We start from the raw sequence: 21,683 nt of genomic DNA, 5'->3' as shown, positions 1-21,683 counted from the left end.
AAGCCCTGAACTCTATTCCTTGTGCCCTTGCTGCCCCAAGTATCTCTAAATATTGGCACTTGCAAAAAAAAAAAATGACTTTTATTACTTCAATGTAAGTAGGTATACACTTTCCCATGTGCTGTCATCACCTTTCAGTGTTCAAACATGAGGTCTGGTGATCACCTACAATGCAGTTGAACTTGAAAGTATTATCAAAATGCTCCTAATTTCTTCTATCCATTCCCTGAAAGGCTGAAAAATTTCCAAATTCCCAGTTTAAGAGGAAATGGAATGATTTTACAGATGGTTCCTTTGAGCTAGAGGGAGTAGAAAGGTCAGCTGGAACAAATCCTTTGTTTTACAGCTTAATAAATTGAGGTCCAGCTGGGTTGACTTGCCAAAATTCATTTAGGAGGCTAACAGCTGAGGTAGGATGTAATTCTGGGTCTTGCAAATCCTGGTAAATCCTCTTTTCTCTAGACTACATTGTCTCCATTAATTATGAATAAAAGAATATAAGAGAACTAGATAGATTTGGAGTCAGAAATTTAAGTTTTAAAACTCTGCTCTGCTACCTTCCTTGCTATATATGATTGCTAATTTTTTTTTTTTTTTTTTTTTTTTTAGTTTCATGGTTTCCTTGTCTTTACAAAAAATACTTGCTTTAACTATCTTAGAGCAAAGTTTCAAGGTAAAGTGCCATGTAAATCTTTAAAAATCAATGTTTTGGACACAAGAAACATAGGAATGTTTTTCTTGACTATGCACATTTGTTACAACGGGTTTCGCCCCAACTCAATGCTTCAGAGGGAAGTGGGAAATATATATTAAAAAAATTAAAAAGATCTATATATTAATGTGGGTTCTTACTTTAACAGCAGTCTGTTAGGGAGGAAGTGGAAGTAACATTTAGTGAACAATAACATAAAATTATACACACAGAGCCACTAGGATTAATAAAAAGTGAAAAGCTGAGGTCTGAACTTGCTTCGATTTCCCATTCATTGCTCTACCTACTTCCTGCTCCTTGTCTCTAACACTAATGGAGAAATGACCAAAAATTTTTCTAATGGTTTGAGAATTGCTTAAGGGCACTGCTAGGGAGTAATTCACATAACTGGTGTATATTGGACTTGAATACAGGTCTTACTAACTACAGGACCATCTATCCACTACAACATACTGTTTTTCCTAATAATAATAGAAATTAAAATTAGAAGAACTTTGAAGTATCAACTGGCAATCAAATTGGCAAAAACAAGTACAATGCTGCCAGGGTCCTAGGGAGAAAAGGATTTTGTTGCACTGTTAGTGGGACTGTAGAAATATATGCAAGCTTTTTGGAAAATAGTTATGAAACTGAACAAATCGTCTGACTCAGAAATCCCACTGGGACTACATGTATTTCTAAAGATATTATTAAAACATAAAAAGTGCTTATCTACATAAAAATATGCCCAGTTGGATAATTTGTAATAGTAAAAAACCTAAAATACACCCAAAGCCTAGGGAACGGTTTGCTGAATTGTGATAAATCAAAGTAATCGAATACTTTACTGCCATAAAAAATTACTATGAATAATTTTTAAAAATATAGAAAGATGATGTGAAATGATGAAAAACAGCAATATATAAACAATGATATACGTTAAAGGCAATTATTAATACATATACAAAAAGCCCAAACAAAACAAGTACATCGATTGGAGGTTAGATGGGGATACAGAAGAAATAAATTGAAAAATAGTTTGGAACTCATTTATTTGGGGCTCAGCTTCATATTGTTTATTTGTATGTATTGAGACTTATTACTTAGTAATAACCAATTAATTAAAAGTAATTCTTTATCTAGGCAGGTAACAAACAAATGAGCAAGGGACCTAAGACTAGGACACTAAAACATGACAAAATTTTGTAAAAGCAACATTTTTGTTGTAACAATACAACAAAAAGTCCTATGTCACAAATTGAGCAGTAAATAAACTGAACTAATATTTTCTTGAAAGACAATGATATATTTTCTGATTTTAATAAAAAGAGCAAATGCTTAATTTTTTAATAAAATTTATTTTGTGTGCTTGCCATTGATAGAGAACATTTTGGTTGTTCATAAATCACAATACAATTTAAAAATTACAAATGCCCATGATGAAACTATTTTAGAAATATTATATAATTGCATTTTTATATTATTTAAAAAATCAAGGCAGGCTAAAAAGATAAATATACCACAGTGATTGTCCAAAAACTGTAGCTCTAGTTCAGAAAGTTAAGAATTTTACAAAAAAGTTAAAACCCGACAATATATGAATAATAAATATGAATAATAATAATAAAAAACATGGTTTCTTCTTCCTGAAAACATGTACTAAACAATATAAGTTAATTTGCATAACATTTGCCAGATCAAATACTTGATATCAGTAATGTGATGATTGAACCTCAATATAATATTGGAAAATTCCAAAATAAAACCTTATTTGCCTGAGATGCAACGTAGCTGGCAATGATTTGAATTTGAGCTGGAGATATGAATCCAAGTTCCTTATAATTTTGTGCAATGTATATTCATGGAATCAATTGATAAAGCTAGAGGGGGGGAGGATTTAAAGGAGAAGGATGTCTGAAATAACTCTGCTGAAATACTTACAGTAACTTACTGTGTAACTCTAGGTCATTCACAATTATCCAGCCCCAATTTCTTCAAAATGATGTTACTCTTATATACTTTAAAAATATTCTCATATTTCTTGGCTATCCATCATGATGTATGTTTTAATGTGAAACTATACAGAAATAGAATACACCAAATTGGGGTATCATTTTGTTGGACATTAATCATTACAGACCTTATATGAGCACTCTTAAAACACTTCAATTTCTACTGTCAAAATATTCCAATATAAAGTTATTTTCTGTAGCATGGCAGCTGTGTTCCAGAAAATGATGTATTTTTTGATCAAGTTGCATCTTCTTAGGTCAAAACCAGCATTTAGAACATAAAACTTTGTGTGCAAGGGCACCTAAAAAAAAACGCATTAAAAAAAAAAAAACACACCTTCTAACTTTAGGTTAATAGTGGCAAAACAGAAGTGTTCAGAAACTTACAGATGTTCAAAAGCAAAACCTTTTGCTCCATGGCAAAATCTATGGGAAAAATACTTGTAGAAATATCAATTAAGGTCTATCAATTAAGAATACCCAACCTTTCACTAAATTTTCATTAGCTCAGAAATGGATGCCATCATTTCTTTTAATCCTTAGATGCAACTGGTACATGGATCTGATCAACCAAGACTAAGGGAATGATGCATTTTATCAGGTTATTTATTGCATTTTCCGTCCTCCTTCCTCTGAAATCAAATTAAATCCTAATCCAATCTTCTCTAAAAATTCCCCTTAGGAGCCATTATTTCCAAGTATGTTTCAATAACTAGAAGCCAAATGAAAGAAATGTGAGGTACTAAATGGTGTTTTAGTTGCCAAGTTCTTAAAATTATATGGTATACTTTCAGGAATTGAAAAAAATTAATCTGTAGAATGTTTATGAGAGATAATAACACCACATCTCAAACAAGAATTGCAATCTGAATGGTTCATATATATATAGCTGAACCACAAATTCCACATAACAAAATTCATGCTTTAGAGATAATTCCAAGACCAACTGGTATTTTATTTTTATACAGTAATACAACTGGCTCCACTAAAATCCTAATGCTATGGCTTCACCTTGTCATGGAGGTGAGCCTGAATCTTTTTAAAACCATGCCTGGTAGCCCCATAGCAGATTCTACTCAGCTGAAAGGGACCAATGACAGATTATGTATCTATCATTCAGTAAGTCCAGGAAATTTAAGAGACTTATCATCAAAAGGCTGGCTTTCTTTGGCCATAGAAACTATGAGTTGATAGAAGATATATAGATATATATATATGTATATATACACACACATCAGTGAAATAACTTGACTTCAAAATATCAAGTAAACATAACACAGACTTTATTATCTTTTTTGTCAAAGATTTATGACTCCTTAGAAAACTTTTGAATTTCTTCTAATTGGTTACTTACACAGCCTTGTCTCCAAATTCAAATAGGAGCAAGGTTGTGGTGGGAAGGAGTGAGAGTAAGGTGATCAGACATGGAAAGACAATCTTCATTACCATATTTAAATGACTAAGGATAGATACTCTATGATCCATATTCTGGAATGGGATTTGTACCACATAATCTTTTTCCAAAGCTCAGAGTATCTGAAAACGAAGGCAAGTCTGAAACCATTATTTAAAAATCTTTATATCTTATGATTTACATCAGAGAAAAGCAGTTGGATATTGTATATATTAAAATAAAACAACAAAGAAAATATTTCTTAGGTGAAATTATCTTTGTGAATGAACCGCTTTGTAAATTACTACTAATTCAATGCACTAAATAATAATAACCTGGTAACCTAAAAGATAAAATATATCTTTCAAATGGGAACAATTTTTTCATAGATTAAAATTGTCCCATTTTATTTGTATATTTTACCTTGTTTATTAAGAAATATACAAAAATGGTTTTTCATATAGGACATGAAATTTCACTATTCCATGTGATTAAGTATCTGGGAAGCCCTCTCCCTGCTTAAATCTTATTTCCTGATGTGGCAGTAGGGCAGATACTAAAACAAAACAACAAAGGCAAAACCTATTTCCTTCCCTAAACTGATAGTGAAAGAGTTAGGGAATAATGTTTTATTGGGACATGTTAAAGATTTTGCTGGTTTTAAGATGATGGCTAAAGGAATTTTAGAACTTGAAAGTGGATTGGAGACTATTTAGTTTGATCCTCTTATTTTTCTGAAGCCCAGAGAGGTAATGTAATTGTTCATTATTATAGAACTAATCAATTGAAAGGCAATGACTAACTTTTAGTCTTCTCACTTCTAGTCTCTTTTTCACTATGCCACATTGGTTTGTAAGATCTTTTCCAGCTTTAAAATTCTAGGAGTCTAGGTCTGAATGAAATTTGGGGAGTTATCAACCAAAGATGAGAAATACCAAAGAAGAAAAAAATTTGCATTCCCTCCCTCCCCATTACATTTGGCAATTTTCATTCTGCACAAAAGCCCAGTAATTTCTGTCTGCCATTGCTGACAAAAACAGGTGTTCTCCTAGATACCTTTCCCTAAGTTCTGAGAAAGATCAAAGTTAACTTTCAGATGGCCCATCTTTGCAGTTAGGGTTGAGTTCAGGTGATCCTACCTCTTCAGATGGATTAGAATGACAGCTGTTATGAGAATCTGTTCCTATGCTTTGAGTTTCTGACTGAAGATGAACAGAAACCTGAACTGCTATCTCCTGGCCCTGCTCATTCAGGGAACCATCTTCTGAATCTCCTTCTGGTGAATTACTACGCCCAATATCTGAAGTGATGACATAGATACCATCTTGGGCACTGAGTGCTGGTCTTTCTTTGATTCTTTCTCCCATGTCATCAGGATCATCCACTCGCACTGCCTCAAACATTTCTTCAACAAATGCCCTACAGTTAAGAATGAGAGGTGGGAGAGGAACACTTCTCGCCAGTTCCTCAATATAGCGGGCAAACTCCATGGTTTTAAACTGTGTAACTTTGGCCAGTTCTAGGGTCTTTGCTGAAGTTATGATGGGAATGCGTTTAGCAATTTCAAAGGCCTTCTGAAGCTTCTCTGCACCTTCTGTCCTAAAAAATTCATTGATGGCTTTCTCAGTCTTTCGAAGGTGGCTACTCATCATGCAGAGACGTGTAATATTCAGGATAAGAGTTATTGTGAAGGCAATCAGGCAAACAATCATGTAGTAGATGCTCATGTCTCCCGAAGTAAAGATAACTCTTAGGGTGACAGAGTAAGAGGCATGGATTGGAGAGGCGACTAGACAAGTATAAAGCCCACGATCAGCAAAGGTTACACTGGTGATATTCAGGTAGTTTTTGAAGATCAACCATTTTCCACCTAGTAACCCAAGAGGAAATTTTTAAACGACATTATGAAATATAATTAAACAAGCAATTTTTTTCAGTAATATCTCATTGAAAAAGTTCATGAAAATATTCTACCCTCCAAAAATGCTATGTTATATAAACCATGGATCTATGAATTCAAAAATCTGGTTGTAAAAGAAGCCTGGCAGAAGACAAATGAAAATTTGACCCCAAACTAACAATGTGATTCCATTAGGCTAGTAATTTCTGTAGCTACTAGATACTTCACTGATCAACCATGAGAATAATTTGTTATTTTCACATTCTTCTGAAACTTAGAAAATTGTTATTGTCTACCAAGGAAAATCATCTGACTTGATAAATCAGAAACTAAGCCCTTTTTTGGGCCATTATCACTGTTTTGACTCAGTTTTCAATAGATTGACATAGTAAAGACTACAGGTGATTTTCTTAAGAGAAAACTTTTGATGATGAAATAGATTTTTTTCATGTCTCAATAATATTGTATTTTTCCAGTTACATGTAAAGTTGATTTTTAATATTCACTTTTATAAGATTTTGAGTTTCATTTTTTTTCTCTCCCACTATCCTTCCCTCTCCCCAAGACAATAAGCAATCTGATACAGGTTATGCAGTCATATTAAGCATATTTCCACAGTTGTCATGTTGTGAAAAAAGAATCAGAAGAAAAAGGTAAAACCACAAGAAAAAAAAAAATAAACCAAAAAAAGGTGAAAATAATATGCTTTGATCTGCATTCAGACACAATAGTTCTTTCTCTGAATATAGATAGCATTTTCCATCATGGATCTTTTTGAAGTGTCTTATCACTACATTGCTGAAGAAAGCTAAGTCTATCACAACTGATCATTGCACAATATTGCAATCACTATGTACAATATTCTCCTGGTTCTGTTCACTTCACTCAGTATCAGATCATGTAAGTCTTTCTAGGCTTTGAAATGGAATTTTTTTTTATTAAAGTAGTTTATAATATTTTAAAAATAGAAATTATATAATTTAAACAAGATTTTAGAGATAATTGTAGAAGTTGTCTATTCCATTATAATCCTAAGCAAGAGCTTTTCCAAGGCAATAGTATCTATCATCCTCTTAAAGACTTTTAGTGATGGGGAAGTCCATTTTATTTCTGGTCAGTTTTCACTGTCAAGAAATTCTATACTGAGTAGAATCTAGCCACCTGTAACTTCTTATGTACTGGTTTTAGCTCTCCTATCCGAGACTGAGAAGAAATCTAACCTCTCTCTTCTACCTAGAAGTCCTTTAAATACTTGATAACAGAAATCATATCCCACCTATATCTTTTCTTTTCAGACTAAATATCTTTAATACATTCAACTGACCTTCCTCTGGTCATGATTTTAAATTTCCTCAACAGTCTAGTCTAATATTTATTCTCTGGACATGTGTTTGTCAATGTCACCAGGAATTAAAACACAAACCAAGTGCCTCTCCAGAAGACACTGAGAATAAGCAGCTTTGTAGGTAAAATAAAAGTTCTGTTTTAATTCTTTACCTAAATATCTAATAAATACAGACATATGATTTATACATACAGAAATCCATGCCTTCACATACAGCAAAGAAACTGAGGATGATTACTAGAGAAAACATGGGAGTGGGGTGGGAAGGTGGTGGGAACAGGACAAGATCAATTTGAAGGCTGAAGGAATTTATAAGAGGGTACTTATTTATTCTGTGAGGCTGGGAAAGGTGGAGAGAGATTGGAATAGCAAACTAAAAGCAACAGGTAGAAATTCAAGAAAAGTAGATTTCAGATTGATACATTAGCAATTCCTAACAATCAGACCTATTTGATAATCCACCAAGTGGCCCTGGGAGAAAATGGCTTCTCCATCCTTAGGAGGTGTTTCTGTAAGAATTTTCTGGGGAAATTTGTGATCTCTAAGATCCCTTACAACTCTGAAAGTAATAAAGTATGACGACTGTGCTACACCTTTTTTCAAAGTCCATAATAATTTTGATTGGCTTTCATAGTTCTCACCTAACTTCTTAATCTCTAGAAAGCACAGACTGTTTTAGATACAAATAAAAGAGTGTGAAAAATTGTTGGAATTGTCTTTAATTTTGTCACAATTTAGCCTGTTAATTTTAAAAATCTTTCTCCATTTCCTTAAGGAAAAAACACATCAAAGAGCATGAAGTTATAAGTATGATCATCATTCCTTTAAAATTCTACTTTTATCCTTTGAACTTTGAGCCTTGCAGGAAGTACCGTATGAATATATGAACTCCATGATTTGAATCCATGTTATTAATAACAGTTTATTTATCAAGTGTTTCTCTAATAATTCTAACTTCTGTCCTTTACTTTCTTATATCAAAAGATTTATGATCCTCACACTAGACTGATATTCTATCTAAGCTAGTCTCATTGAAATTCATAAACTTGAACTAACAATTTCATAGCACAGTCAATAAATGTATCCTGAGCAATGCCAATGGTTTTCAAATCTAGGAAAGATGGGAGTATGACATTTGAACTCCACTTAGGAGTCCTAGTATTTTAGAATTATAAGGAATCTCAGAGAACATCTTAGTTCATTTTAGAGATGAAGATACAGGTCTTTTTTTAGAGAAATAAGTTACTTGCTGAAGATCACATAAGAACAAACAAAAGACTCCTATTCCTAAGTACTTTTTCCACTTGGCAGGTCTACTCCAAAACCGCAACTATATATGAACAAACTTCTCTAACTTTGTGGAAATCAGTTATTCAGAAAAAATTCTGTTTTTTGTAGTGATCATAATATTAATGGAAGACAGTAGGCTAATAAAAGCTTTTCAGGGTCTGATTTGATTATCTGTCTACACTGAGGGTTTTTGTTTGTTTTAGTTTTTTTGCTGAGGCAATTGGGGTTAAGTGACTTGCCCAAGGTGCACAGATAGGAAGTGTTAAAGTGTCCAAGACCAGATCTGAACTCAGGTCTTCCTGACTTCATTGTGTCACCTACCTGCCCCTACATTGAGTTTTTTTTTTTTTTTTCCTTTTTCTTACACTGAGTTCTACAGAAAATTTCATTTCAAATTTTTTTGGCTTAATTCTCCCACAAATATTTATGAACAAATGGAACAAAATTTTCCTTTTTTCTTATTGACCCAGGAGTGGTATTGCTGATGAAAGGGGTATGTACAGCTTTATAGTCCTTTGGCCACAGTTCCAAATTATTCTCCAGAATGTTTGGACTAGTTCACAAGCTCTACCAATAGTGATTTAGTGTTCCTATTTTCTTATGTTCCTTCTAACATTTGTCATTTTTCTATTCTGTCATCTCAGCCAGTCTAATGCATGTGAGATGGTACCTCAGACTTGTTTTAACTTCCATTTCTTTATTAGTTAATAGCATTTTTATATGACTATTGAGAGGCTTTGATTTCTTCCTCTGAAAACTGCTGTTTATATCCATTAAACACTTATTGGAAAATGTATCTCATTTTTATAAATTTAGATCAGTTCTCTAAACATTTGAGAAATGAGAGTTTTATCAGAGAGACATGCTATAAAAATCTCTTCCTCGCTTCCTATCTTACTTCTAATCTTGGCCCCATTGGCTTTGTCTGTGCAAAAACTTTATATATAATCAAAATCATGCATTTTACCTCCTGTGAACATCTCTCTTTTATCTGGTCATAGCCTCTTCCTCTATCCCTTAATTTGCTTATGACATCATTATGTATAAATCTATACCCATTTTGAGCTTATCCTGAAATGTTGGTCTTTGACTAATGTCTGTCAGAACTCTTTCTAGTTTACCTAAACAGCAGTTTTTGTAAGTGAGAGTTATTGCCCCTCAAAGCTGGGATTTTTGGGTTTGTCAATCACTAGATAACTGTGTTCATTTGCTTTTGTATACTATGTATCTAATCTATTTCACTAAACAACTATTCTATTTCTTATCCAGTACCAAACTGTTTTGATGTTTACCACTTTGTAACAGAATTTGACATTTGATATTGTTAGATTACTTTAACTTTTTTTTTTCACTGATCCTCTTGATATTCTTGTCCTTTTGTTACTCCTGAAGTTGAATTTTATTTTTTCTAGCTCTATAAAAGTAATTCTTTGATAGTTCTTTGGAATAATAAGGAATAAGTAAATTAATTTAGGTAGCAGTGTCATTTCTATTATATTGGTTCAGTCTCCTCAGGAACAATTCAAATTTAGATTTGTCTTTTGTTTTCTTGTGTGTCTGTGTACACACACACACACACACACACACACACGTAAATCAAGTTTGCAAGAATATTATAAACTCTTAGGGTAGCTTAGAGATAAATCTAGCTCTTCTTGGTCACCTTCTTGCCTCTCCAGATGGATAAGCCCCTCCACACAGATGAATTATCTTAAAACTCTCAAGGAAAGCCAGTTAAATAATCTCCATAGGCAGTCCACTTCAATGTTTCTTTTTTAGTATACAACATAATTTTTATTCCCTAGCTTTTTCTTCATTTCAAATTATTATAATGGCTTTCTTTTAGACAAATGTATCTTATATGAGGTACATTGTGGAATTTAAAGAGGAAATGCAAACTCTATTCAAGTATATGCTTCAGCAGCTTATTGTATAGCTCCTGAAAATCATATAGGAGTATACCTACCTTCTAGTACCAGGTTCATAATTATTTTACCTAAGGGTCAGGTACTTCTATCTCCCATGTTAGTCTACAGTGAACCACTATAAACTTGGGTACATGTGCTTCTTTCTCCAGGATATTCTTGGGGTTACTAACACTCAGGCTGCCAATTCTAAGGCAACAAGAAACCTATGAACAAGACAAAATAATTTTTACTATTATTTCTGCTACCTAATCTGTGATTTACTAAAGAGACTTTGCCCAGAAGGAAGCATGTCTAGCAATAAAAAGTCTTCCATAAAGAATATTATTGGACTTGCATACTTTTGCTAGGATGAAGAGAATGTATACTTTGTATCCCTGTTCTTCATATTTTTGCTTTTCAAGATTTCATAACTGTTTCAATTATTTTAGGCTTTAACTATATCTACTCAATATACTATTTCAAAATAGGAACCTGAAGGTGAATAGAGTAAAACAGATTAAAGTTTAGCCTACTTACCTCCTCCTTCCTGATCAAGCAACAGCCCTTTGGAATTATACCAAAGAATGTCTTCATAATGGCTGGTGGTGAGAAGACATTCAATCAAAATACTGGTTCCCTCTTTGGCTATGATGAAATCACCATTTGTGTGGGAATTAGATGAGATTTCAAAGGTTGGGTGAAAGGAGACATTGTAAGTAGTATGATTTGTTTCTACTGCTATCGTTCCATTGAATTCTATATCATCCAGGAAAAGTGCAGTAGGGATGATGGCATTCACCAGCAAAATGAAGAAACAAGAGTATGGCTTCATGAGAAATTAGAAAGAACTTTTGCTTTTCATTGAATTTGGAGCCTTAATCAAAAAGCTGAGTAAGAAATTGAAGTATATGTATTGTCATCAGAGGACTGTCATCTATTCCTTGACATGATCATTTCCTGGGGAAAAGATGTATCCCAAATCCCAAGTTTGAAATCTTCAAGTTTAATAGAGATGACCAGGAATTAACCTAGAAGAAAACAATCAAATTTTAGAAGACTCAGATGTATCAATCATTCAACAAATAGTAAATACCTACAATAATAAACAGTGACAAATATAGAGATAAGCCACCAACCTTCAAGAGATGATTGTATAGGGGTGATATGTACCCAGATAAATAAAAAAACAAATGAAAATATGGCAAGGGTGTGAGAATATAAAATACTATAAGATCAGGTAAGAGATTATTTCTTGCTGGAGAAGGGAAAGTTTACAGAAGAAATGTATTTGGAATGGATATTAAATATAGCTATGAAGTTATGAGATAGACATTGGGTAGAAGAGAAGAGGGGGGAATATGAGGGCATTGTGTAGGGATATTGAAAAGCAAGAGCAATGGTATAGTGGAACATGAAATGTGTTATATAAAAGGAAGTAGAGTTTGAGGTAAAATTGAAGGCCAGAGTCATATTGTAGAGTTATTTTATAGCTCTTTGAATACAAAGATTAAGAGTCTTGACTTTATATTCAGTAGGTACCAGGGAATCAAATGAAGGTACAATGACATGACAATTATAAAAGTTTTAGAAATATTAATAAATATGGAATACTTACAGGTGACCCAAACATTTGGTAGTATAAGAAGATGCAAAGGAGGAAGGAAAATGTCACTATAGAAAGACAGCATGGGATAGTAAGAAGATCACTGCCATCCGAAAAGTTGGATTATAAATCTGGTTTTGTCACTACCTGTGTGACAGTGTACAAGTTCTCTCTGGGCCTCAATTTCTTCATCTGCAAAATGAAAGGGTTTAAATACATGTTTTTTAAAGTCTTTTTTCTGATCTAAAGTTATTTCTAAAATTAATAGTGCTGACTGCCTGCTTTGTGACTTTTGATCAGTTTCATCAAGTGAGTTAAATTAAATCTTTAAGGTCCCTTTCTAGTAAAAAGATAAACTATTTAGCATAACAATATTTTATTTGAATCTACACTTTTGCAATCTGTAGTTGTATTAATACAAAGTAAACAGAACTATTTTTCATAACAATAGCAATGAGAAGCAATGAATCATTTAAATATACACATATATATTAAGGATAAATAGTGCAGTAGTTCAGATTGCCTCCTTTGACTTAGGAAGAAAATTGCATACAAAACTTATGCAAGTAGTCACTATTTTCTGAAGTTAGGTTCTTTTCTTCACAAAAATATTAGAAGCATAGACAATATTTTTAGTTTCCCCTTTAATCAGGAGTGAATATATTTAAAACATTTTCAACAGAGAAATATCAAATTCTAAGCTCAAATTTATTTTCCTATCTCAGTTGAACCTCTTCTTTCCTCTGAAGTGTTGTCCTCCCCAACTTCCTTGCCCTTTAGGGACTGGGAACTGGGTAGGAAGCTTGAGCTAAAAATATTAAAGAGAGAAAACCAGAACTGCCTTAGGAAGGAAAATGTCAGTCATCTCCAGATAACCATAACCTGGAATTCAGATGGGGAAAAAAAAGTGATTTGGAGTACATTTATACTATTATTTTAAGTGGCATTTTCAAGAGTTTGACTGTAATGAGATGGTAAATGGTGAAGCAATATAGTACTATGGAAGATACTAAGCAAAAAAGGAGAGGATTCCAATCCTGGCTCTTTCACTTCTTGTGTATCATTTCACTTTTCTTAGCCTCAGCTGTGATGGAGCATTTGGGGGGGGGGGGGGGGGGGGGGAGAAGAGGGGGAAAAATTTGGGGAGGGGGGAGAAGAGGGGCAAATGTTTTCCAAAATTTCTCTTGCTAATGTCCTATATATGTAAATAACTGATTGCATACATACAGCGCTTGCAATTTTTATCTACTTAAAAGAGGTCTCATTTGATTGTCCTAATTCAATAATGCCATTTGCTAATTAAAATGGAGAATGGGAAAGTCTGTTCCCAACTCATCCTCTTAATCCCCCTGACTAGATATATTTCTCCACTTTTCTTGGATTGAAGTTCAAAGCTCTCTCACTTGTACATTTCTATATACTTCCTCTTCTATTTCTATTTCTTTTGTAATTTTCTGCATCTGTATATGATTGTCTTTCTTTCTACTGGACTTTTAAGCTCCAAGGAAGCAGGAGTGATAGTGGAGGTAGAGCATGTTTTATGAGTCTTTGTACACTTTGTGTGTTTATTGCATATAGTAGGTACTTAATATAACCATGGAGCATTAGAACAGGAAAAGACTTCAGATATAATGTGTTTGTATTTCCTTCTATATCTTGCAGTTAACTGAGATAAATTCCTTCCTCTTTTTCTAATAGAAGTCTATTTTAGACCAGTTATAAAATTTTAAAACAGCATAACTAATGAGCCTAAGATGAGCTCATCAATAAAGCATTTCTTATATGCTTAATACAACAAAACACTTAGAATATAATGAAAAATAAAAACACAGTCTCTGCCCTCAAGAAGCTTGAATTCTAATGAGGTAGACAATATTTATAATATATCATAAAATAAGTGAAAAGTGGAAGGCAAGAGGGAAGGTTCTAGTGGGCTTATTGCACAAAGTGGAAGCTGAGCTGAACTTGAGGAGTTAGAAAAGTGAGAACATTCCAGAGGAAAAGACAGGAAAAAGGCATGGAATCTTTGGAATGTCCCTATGAGGACCAGTAAGGAGGTCACTATTCCTCACTTGTAGAATATATTGACTAGAATAAAAAAGTAAGAGGCTCCAAAGAGCTTTAAAAGACAAGAGAATTTTATAATTGATCCTTGAGTTAATAGAAAGCCACCAGAATTTATTGAGTAAGAGTAGAGAAGCAGAGTGGAAGATGGTTTGGAAGAGAGGAAAAAATGAAACATTATCACCCTGAAGGTCATTGCAATAATTCATGAGTGAGGTGATGAGGGGCTGTACCAAAATGATGGCTAAGTGGAAAAGGGGATGTATAGCAGAGTTATTGTGAAGGCAGAAACAATATGTAGCAACAGAATAGATATATGTAGGGTCAAAATGAGGAGTTGAGGATGATGCTGGGGTTGTGATCCTGAGTGACTGGAAGAATGTGAGTGAATGTGGGTGCTCTTAATATTTGCTGTTTAGAATTGAAAAACCAATTTTCTCACATAAATTGTTATAAATGCTGGTTAGTTCCCTATTATTTCAAGAAAGCCTATTTTACCTAACAAACAGCTGAAATAGCCTATATCTGCAATGAAAAATAGTGGAGAAGATTCCACTGCAAAAGTAACAAAAACAAGCAAATTTTGAGTTCTCATCAATCAACATTAATCATAAAATTTGAGAATTAGAAGGAACCTGAAGGGCTACCTAATTTTGTTAAACATTATCCTTTGCAAATTATTACTGGTATATAAAAAGAGTCTTATTTCCTAAAATCTATTATAAAGTTAAAATAAAATTCTTCTTGTTACCTTAGGTCCTTCCCCTCTACCTCTGCTACCTTGGTCCCTGAGAGGCATCAGTTTGAAACTTCAGAGTGAAGAACAATCCACTACCAAAAAATATTTTATCCATCTGTTGTATAATTTGGGTCGAAAATCACCAAACTAGTTTTAATAAGTACTTAATAAATGTCTGATTATTATCCTCAAGCTTAACCTCATGTCTGATTCATGAGCCACCCTCCTCTATTATATCCCTAACAATTTTTCACCCTTCTTCTTGCATATTTTCAGAGACAGGAATCCCATTTTATAAATTGGCAGTCAATTTATAGTGCTGGACAACTCATTGAGAGTTGCAAATTTTTCACAAAATTTGAAAATCTGCCTCCCTGTAACATCTACTCAATGGTTCTATAATTCTCTTTTTAAGAGTTCCACAAAATGAATTTATTCTCTCTGTGACTTATAAACTTTTGAAAAACAATTTCTAAGTTGAAGGCTTTACAGATACTACACATATTTATAAAAATTCTTAAGGCATTGTTTTCATAAATAATCTGGTTTCAAAAAGAAAGTCAAAAGAGTCAGTTTGTAAAAAGTTAAAAGTAACTAAGCTAAACTTAAGTCTGATATGCCAAATTATTCTGAAAATATTTTATCTTACCTGCTCTATGTTAATAGAAGTAAAATAAGTATTCCATTGATTAACAATTAATTTTTTCTTTTAGGCATGATGGAATTAAATATATTTACTAAATATAATATAATCAAATATAATAAAACATTTTAATCCTGGAGAACAATTTGATTAAGTTATAACTGATTGAAAAGATGAAAGAAATCTAAAGATATCATTCTGCATAGATTCTTATTCCTTTTTTTTGCCAACTTAAAAAAAAAATCCCTTTCTGGAAAATGAAAAACAAGGAAGTACTATGACTAATTTCTGTTCTGGTGGCTTAGTAAACACAACTGGTTAGGAAAACTGATGTTTGCAGATATGATTCCAGAAAAATTTACAATTGCCAAGTAGATATTTTTTCAAGATTCTAAATACTTAGGAATGTATTTAGTTATAGGTTTTCACTTAATTCCAACCTCTCCTCATCTCCTGGGTGCAAACATGTCCATGTCTCTTAAAAAAACAACACTTTATCCATCCATCCCTGCTAGCTATCACCTCACATTTCTCTTGTCTTTTGTGGCTCAACTCCTTGAAAAGGCTGTGGACAATAAGAGATGACTCCATCTCCTTTCTTCTCACTTCAACTCCCTATAGTCTGGCTTTCGATTTCATTATTCAACTGGAACAACTCTCTCCAAAGTTAACAGAAATCTATCAAGTCTAATTTCTTTTCAGCCTTTTTCTTTTTTTTTTCTTCAGCCTTTTCTCAGTCTTCTTCCTTCTTGACTTTTCTGTAACAGTCTTTTGAAACTGTTGATCACTTTTTCCTTTATATTCTCTTCTCTCTAGATTTCTGTGACATTACATTATATTTTCCTGTCTGATCATTGCTTAATTATCTTTCCTGGTTATCATACCAGCTAACACAAATCCCACACAGGATTCTTATCTTGAGATCTTTTCTATTTTTCCTCTACACTATCTCTCACTTCATGATCTCACCAGCTCCCATAGATTCAATTGTCATCTTTATATTGATGATTCTGAAATCTACTTATCCAACCCTAACCTTTTTCCTAACATCCAGGGCTAGCATTTTCAACTTGCTTACTGAATATCTCAAGCTGAACTCTAGAAATCTTAAACTCAACATATTTAAAACTGAACTTATCTTTCCTTAAAATCTCCCCCTCATTTTCCTACTACTATTTGAGGGTCCTGCCATCCTCCCAATCCACGAGGCTTTCAACTTAGATGTTATCCTCAATCCCTTATTCTTTCATATCTTTACCCCACCCCACCCCCCAACTTGTCTCTCATCCTTTAACCAATCTGTTGTGTCTTGTCAATTTTTATCTTTTTAACATTTCTCCCATAGGCTCCCCTTTTCCTTCTCACATTGTATCCATCATGGTGCAGGGCCCTCGTTACCTTGGCCTGGACTACTGTTAAAAGCCTACTGTTGATCTGCCTGCCTCAAATCTCTGCCCACTCCAGATCATCCTCCACTTAGCTGTCAAACTGATTTTAGTAAAAACTACAGATCTGATCACATTGCACTCCATCACCCTCTTCTTTATTTATTTATTTTTTTTTAATTTAATAGCCTTTTATTTACAGGTTATATGTATGGGTAACTTTACAGCATTAACAATTGCCAAACCTCTTGTTCCAATTTTTCACCTCTTACCCTCCCACCCCCTCCCCCAGATGGCAGGATGACCAGTAGATGTTAAATATATTAAAACATAAATTAGATACACAATAAGTATACATGACCAAACCGTTATTTTGCTGTACAAAAAGAATCAGACTCTGAAATAATTGTACAATTAGCTTGTGAAGGAAATAAAAAATGCAGGTGGGCATAAATATAGGGATTGGGAATTTAATGTAATGGTTTTTAGTCATCACCCAGAGTTCTTTCTCTGGGCATAGCTGGTTCAGTTCATTATTGCTCCACTGGAAATAATCTGGTTGATCTCACTGCTGAGGATGGCCAGGTCCATCAGAACTGGTCATCATATAGTATTGTTGTTGAAGTATATAACGATCTCCTGGTCCTGCTCATTTCACTCAGCATCAGTTCATGTAAGTCTCTCCAGGCCTTTCTGAAATCATCCTGTTGGTCATTTCTTACAGAACAGTAATATTCCATAATATTCCTATACCACAAGTTATTCAGCCATTCTCCAACCGATGGGTATCCACTCAGTTTCCAGTTTCTAGCCACTACAAAGAGGGTTGCCACAAACATTCGTGCACATACAGGTCCCTTTCCCTTCTTTATGATCTCTTTGGGATATAAACCCAGCAGTAACACTGCTGGATCAAAGGGTATGCACAGTTTGATAACTTTTTGAGCATAGTTCCAAACTACTCTCAAGAATGGTTGGATTCATTCACAACTCCACCAACAATGCATCAATGTCCCAGTTTTCCCGCATCCCCTCCAACAATCATCATTATTTTTTCCTGTCATCTTAGCCAATCTGACAGGTGTGTAGTAGTATCTTAGAGTTGTCTTAATTTGCATTTCTCTGATTAATAATGACTTGGAGCATCTTTTCATATGACTAGAAATAGTTTCAATTTCTTCATCTGAGAATTGTCTGTTCATATCCTTTGACCATTTTTCAATTGGAGAATGGCTTGATTTTTTATAAATTAGAGTTAATTCTCTGTATATTTTGGAAATGAGGCCTTTATCAGAACCTTTGACTGTAAAAATATTTTCCTAGTTTATTGCTTCCCTTCTAATCTTGTCTGAATTAGTTTTGTTTGTACAAAAACTTTTCAGTTTGGTATAGTCGAAATTTTCTATTTTGTCCATCACCCTCTTCTACTCAAACTCCAGAGGCTCCTTATTATCTCTAGGATCAAAGCTCTTCATAACCTGCCTTCTCCACTTCTCCAGCTTTCTTAATACTTTATGCCCCTCCTCCACTTCCCTCCATTTTTAACAATTCAGTGACACTGGTCCACTTCTATTGGAGACTTCATTCCACATCTCTGTGCATTTTCACAGGCTGGTTCTCATGTTTAGATTGCTTTCCCTTCTCATCTCTACATCCTGGCTTCAGGTGTCTGCTGAAATCCCAAGTTCTATAGGAAGTTTTTCCCCCCCTATCTTTCTTTTAGTGACTTTCTTCTGTTTTCTAATTTATTCTGTTTATATTTTGTCCAGTTGTTTTATCTATTGCCTCCCCTATTAGACTGTGAACTTCTTGAGAGCAGGGACTGTCTTACCTTCCTTTATATCCCCAGTGGCTTAGTATGGTATCTGACTCTTAGGTTTTTAATAAATGCTTACTGATTGACTAGCTCAGGCAAGTTTGTACAAAAGAACTGTTATACTATAAGTGATACAACGGACAACGTGGGTCCCAAGAGTCAGGAGGTGCTGAGCTCAAATCCAAATTCACAGACACTTGTTGTGATACTCTGGGCAAATCACTTAACCCTATTTGCCTGTTTCCTCATCCACAAAATGAAATGGAAAAAAAATTTGGCAAACTACTCCAATATCTTTATCAAGAAAACCCCAAATGGGGTCACAGAGAAATGACTTAACTGGCCACAAAAAATGCTTCCCAAAATACCTAATTTCACCCTCATAATTTACAGTTTGGAGGCTTTCAGATGCTGCTTTGAAAAAAAGCATAGAAGACCTTGGTTTAATTTTCCCCTTCTCCCTCTGCACTTGTTTTAAAAAAGTGACTTTAGAAAAGGTTCTCACCTTTCTGAAGGACTATTTCCTCTGTAAAATAAGGAAACTAATAATTCATATTCTATGTAGTTGGGTATTTCACTTTTCTGAGTCCTAGTTTTACCATTTAAAAAATTAGTGTCTGATTGCTTAACTATTCCACAGAATGGTCCAGGGGATCAGTACGTTGTGTTGCCTTATTATGATAGTTCCTTCATATTTTCAAAACATGATCCTTTTAACATTAATGATGGTAATTAGTCTACAATGACACTTTTGAAGTTTTTCTAGGCAAGTTCTCCAAATTCTGATCTGATCAAGTCTGAGGTGAGAAAGTTGCCATTCCAAAATTTCCTCATCTTACACTGGAAAAAAGGTCAACTACTACGTGGGTGACTTTTGACTAATTTTCAAAATATCGTTTGTAAAATAACACAGGACGATGTTGGAAATGGAAGACTAGATCTGGATTTTACTTCCAACTCTGTCACTAACATCCATCATCTGACCAGTTCTGATGGACCTGGCCATCCTCAGCAACGAGATCAACCAAATCATTTCCAATGGAGCAGTAATGAACTGAACCAGCTACGCCCAGAGAAAGAACTCTGGGAGATGACTAAAAACCATTACATTGAATTCCCAATCCCTATATTTATGCCCACCTGCATTTTTGATTTCCTTCACAAGCTAATTGTACAATATTTCAAAGTCTGATTCTTTTTGTACAGCAAAATAACGTTTTGGTCATGTATACTTATTGTGTATCTAATTTATATTTTAATATATTTAACATCTACTGGTCATCCTGCCATCTGGGGGAGGGGGTGGGGGGTAAGAGGTGAAAAATTGGAACAAGAGGTTTGGCAATTGTTAATGCTGTAACGTTACCCATACATATAACCTGTAAATAAAAGGCTATTAAATAAGAATAAAATAAAATAAAATAGCAAATCACAAAGAAAAAAAAAACTAACATCCATCATCATGATTCTGGTTGCTGATTTCATTTAGAAAAAATTAAAGAACTGTATTAGATACAGCATTAAGATTGGGTTCTATGAATGTTATTTTAAAAAATATTTTAAAAACTGCATTTCAATATAATTTATTTCATAATTATTCATATTGTGTATGCATTAAAAAAATACCAAAACAAACAAAAAACCCCAAACATTCTGAATAGGGCTTCATATACCACAATATCAAAAGGATCCATGTCTGGCCTTGGATCTCTAAGGTCATTTCCATTTTTACAAAGAAATCATTCTATCATTAAGATAGTCTGAAGGTAACTTAGGTACATTCTTGAAATAATACAGCAAATATTTATTGAATGTGCAAAGCACAGCATGAGGCCCTGAGAAGATACATCTTCATTCCATTCATACAATCTTTCTTATAAACTTATCAAGTACAAGATACCAAGACAAAGAAAAGTCCCTTCCCACACAGGTTACATTTTAGTTATAAATACATACTCAGGTACTTGATGAACCGTGGGGGGAAGGGGGTTCAAGAATGGCTTTCCATAAGAAGTGACACTTGAAACAAAAGATTCCAAGAAAGGCTAGGGAGAAATGAACTGTGCAATTTATGAGGGGCAGCCTGTGCAGAGAGGCAGGAGCTGCAAGATGAGCTCCTTTAGATGAATTAAATGAATCCATGAATGAATAAAGGCGACCCAGAACTTGCCCAGATTGTGCTCTTTAAAGAAAAGCAACTTCCCATCCCAGTTTTTTGATTAGGCTTTGGGGAGATAGCCTCACCCTTCCAGCAGCCTTAACAAGAGATCACCAATTTCTGTGGCCAGTTAGGTATTCTTCTCAAAGAAATGTTTGATCAGAAGGGGGAAGAAAGGAGAATGAAGACGCGGGAAAGTCAAGAAAAAGACTACAGTTCCAGCTTCCTCTCGCTCCGTCGCTTCTCATAACGCCCCCCGCCACGGGAGGAGGGAACTCGGGGCAGACCAAAGAGAACCAGGCGGGGACTGGTTCTCGGCTCCCTGCCTCAGCATCTATTCCCCCACATCTCCGCTCGCGAGCTCCAGCGGCCGTTACCTCACCGGCTTTAACTGACCTACCCTCCCTCCTCCCAAGCCCCGCTCCCAGCCTCCCAACAGAAACAGACCTACCTGTTCGGGGACAGGCGACAAACGTTCCTTCCGGCAGCCGACTCGGCAGCGCTGCCCTCGGAAGCACTCTTTTAGAAGAAAGGCGGGGTTGGCGGAAGTCGAGGTGGGAGCGGAGGCATTCCCTCTCCGCTGACTCGCTTTGGTGACAATCCACTTCCGGGGCGTCGGGGATTGCTTTGGTCGGCCGCAGCTGCTCTCTATGGTGCGGGGTACCCCGGGGAGGGGGATTGGGGCGGCAAAACTGGGATTGGAGAATAGTAAGAGAGGGAGGGGGCGCGATATGTGG

At 34.6% G+C, this 21,683-nt stretch overlaps 2 protein-coding genes across 5 annotated transcripts in view; one reads left to right on the top strand and one right to left on the bottom strand.

Annotated features, from left to right (window-relative positions):
• Window positions 1–2,029: 2,029 nt before the first annotated feature.
• Window positions 2,030–21,484, bottom strand: MFAP3 (microfibril associated protein 3). Of its 4 annotated transcripts, none has more exons than XM_023495602.2 (4): window positions 21,398–21,484; window positions 12,154–12,333; window positions 11,076–11,566; window positions 2,030–5,966 (listed from the first exon to the last, which is right to left on the bottom strand). In XM_023495602.2, exons 3-4 carry the CDS (start codon window positions 11,368–11,370, stop codon window positions 5,182–5,184), a joined length of 1,080 nt encoding a protein of 359 aa, XP_023351370.1. In that variant the 5' UTR covers window positions 11,371–11,566; window positions 12,154–12,333; window positions 21,398–21,484; the 3' UTR covers window positions 2,030–5,181. The 4 variants fall into 4 exon arrangements, with proteins under 4 accessions (XP_023351370.1, XP_031809432.1, XP_031809431.1 ...); XM_031953572.1 differs by having other exon boundaries at window positions 12,289–12,333; XM_031953571.1 differs by lacking the exon at window positions 21,398–21,484 and adding an exon at window positions 21,033–21,322.
• The window catches only part of FAM114A2 (family with sequence similarity 114 member A2), a 34,034-nt gene continuing 33,826 nt past the window's right edge, over window positions 21,476–21,683 (top strand). Inside the window, exon 1 of the mRNA XM_031953567.1 lies at window positions 21,476–21,599. The gene's annotated coding sequence lies outside the window, so the exon portion shown is untranslated. The remainder of the gene's footprint in view (window positions 21,600–21,683) is intronic.

The sequence above is a fragment of the Sarcophilus harrisii genome, chromosome 2 (assembly GCF_902635505.1).
Source record: "Sarcophilus harrisii chromosome 2, mSarHar1.11, whole genome shotgun sequence".
Lineage (NCBI taxonomy): Eukaryota > Metazoa > Chordata > Mammalia > Dasyuromorphia > Dasyuridae > Sarcophilus > Sarcophilus harrisii.
The sequence above is the reverse complement of the archived record's forward strand: the minus strand, read 5'-3'. Positions and strand labels throughout refer to the sequence as shown.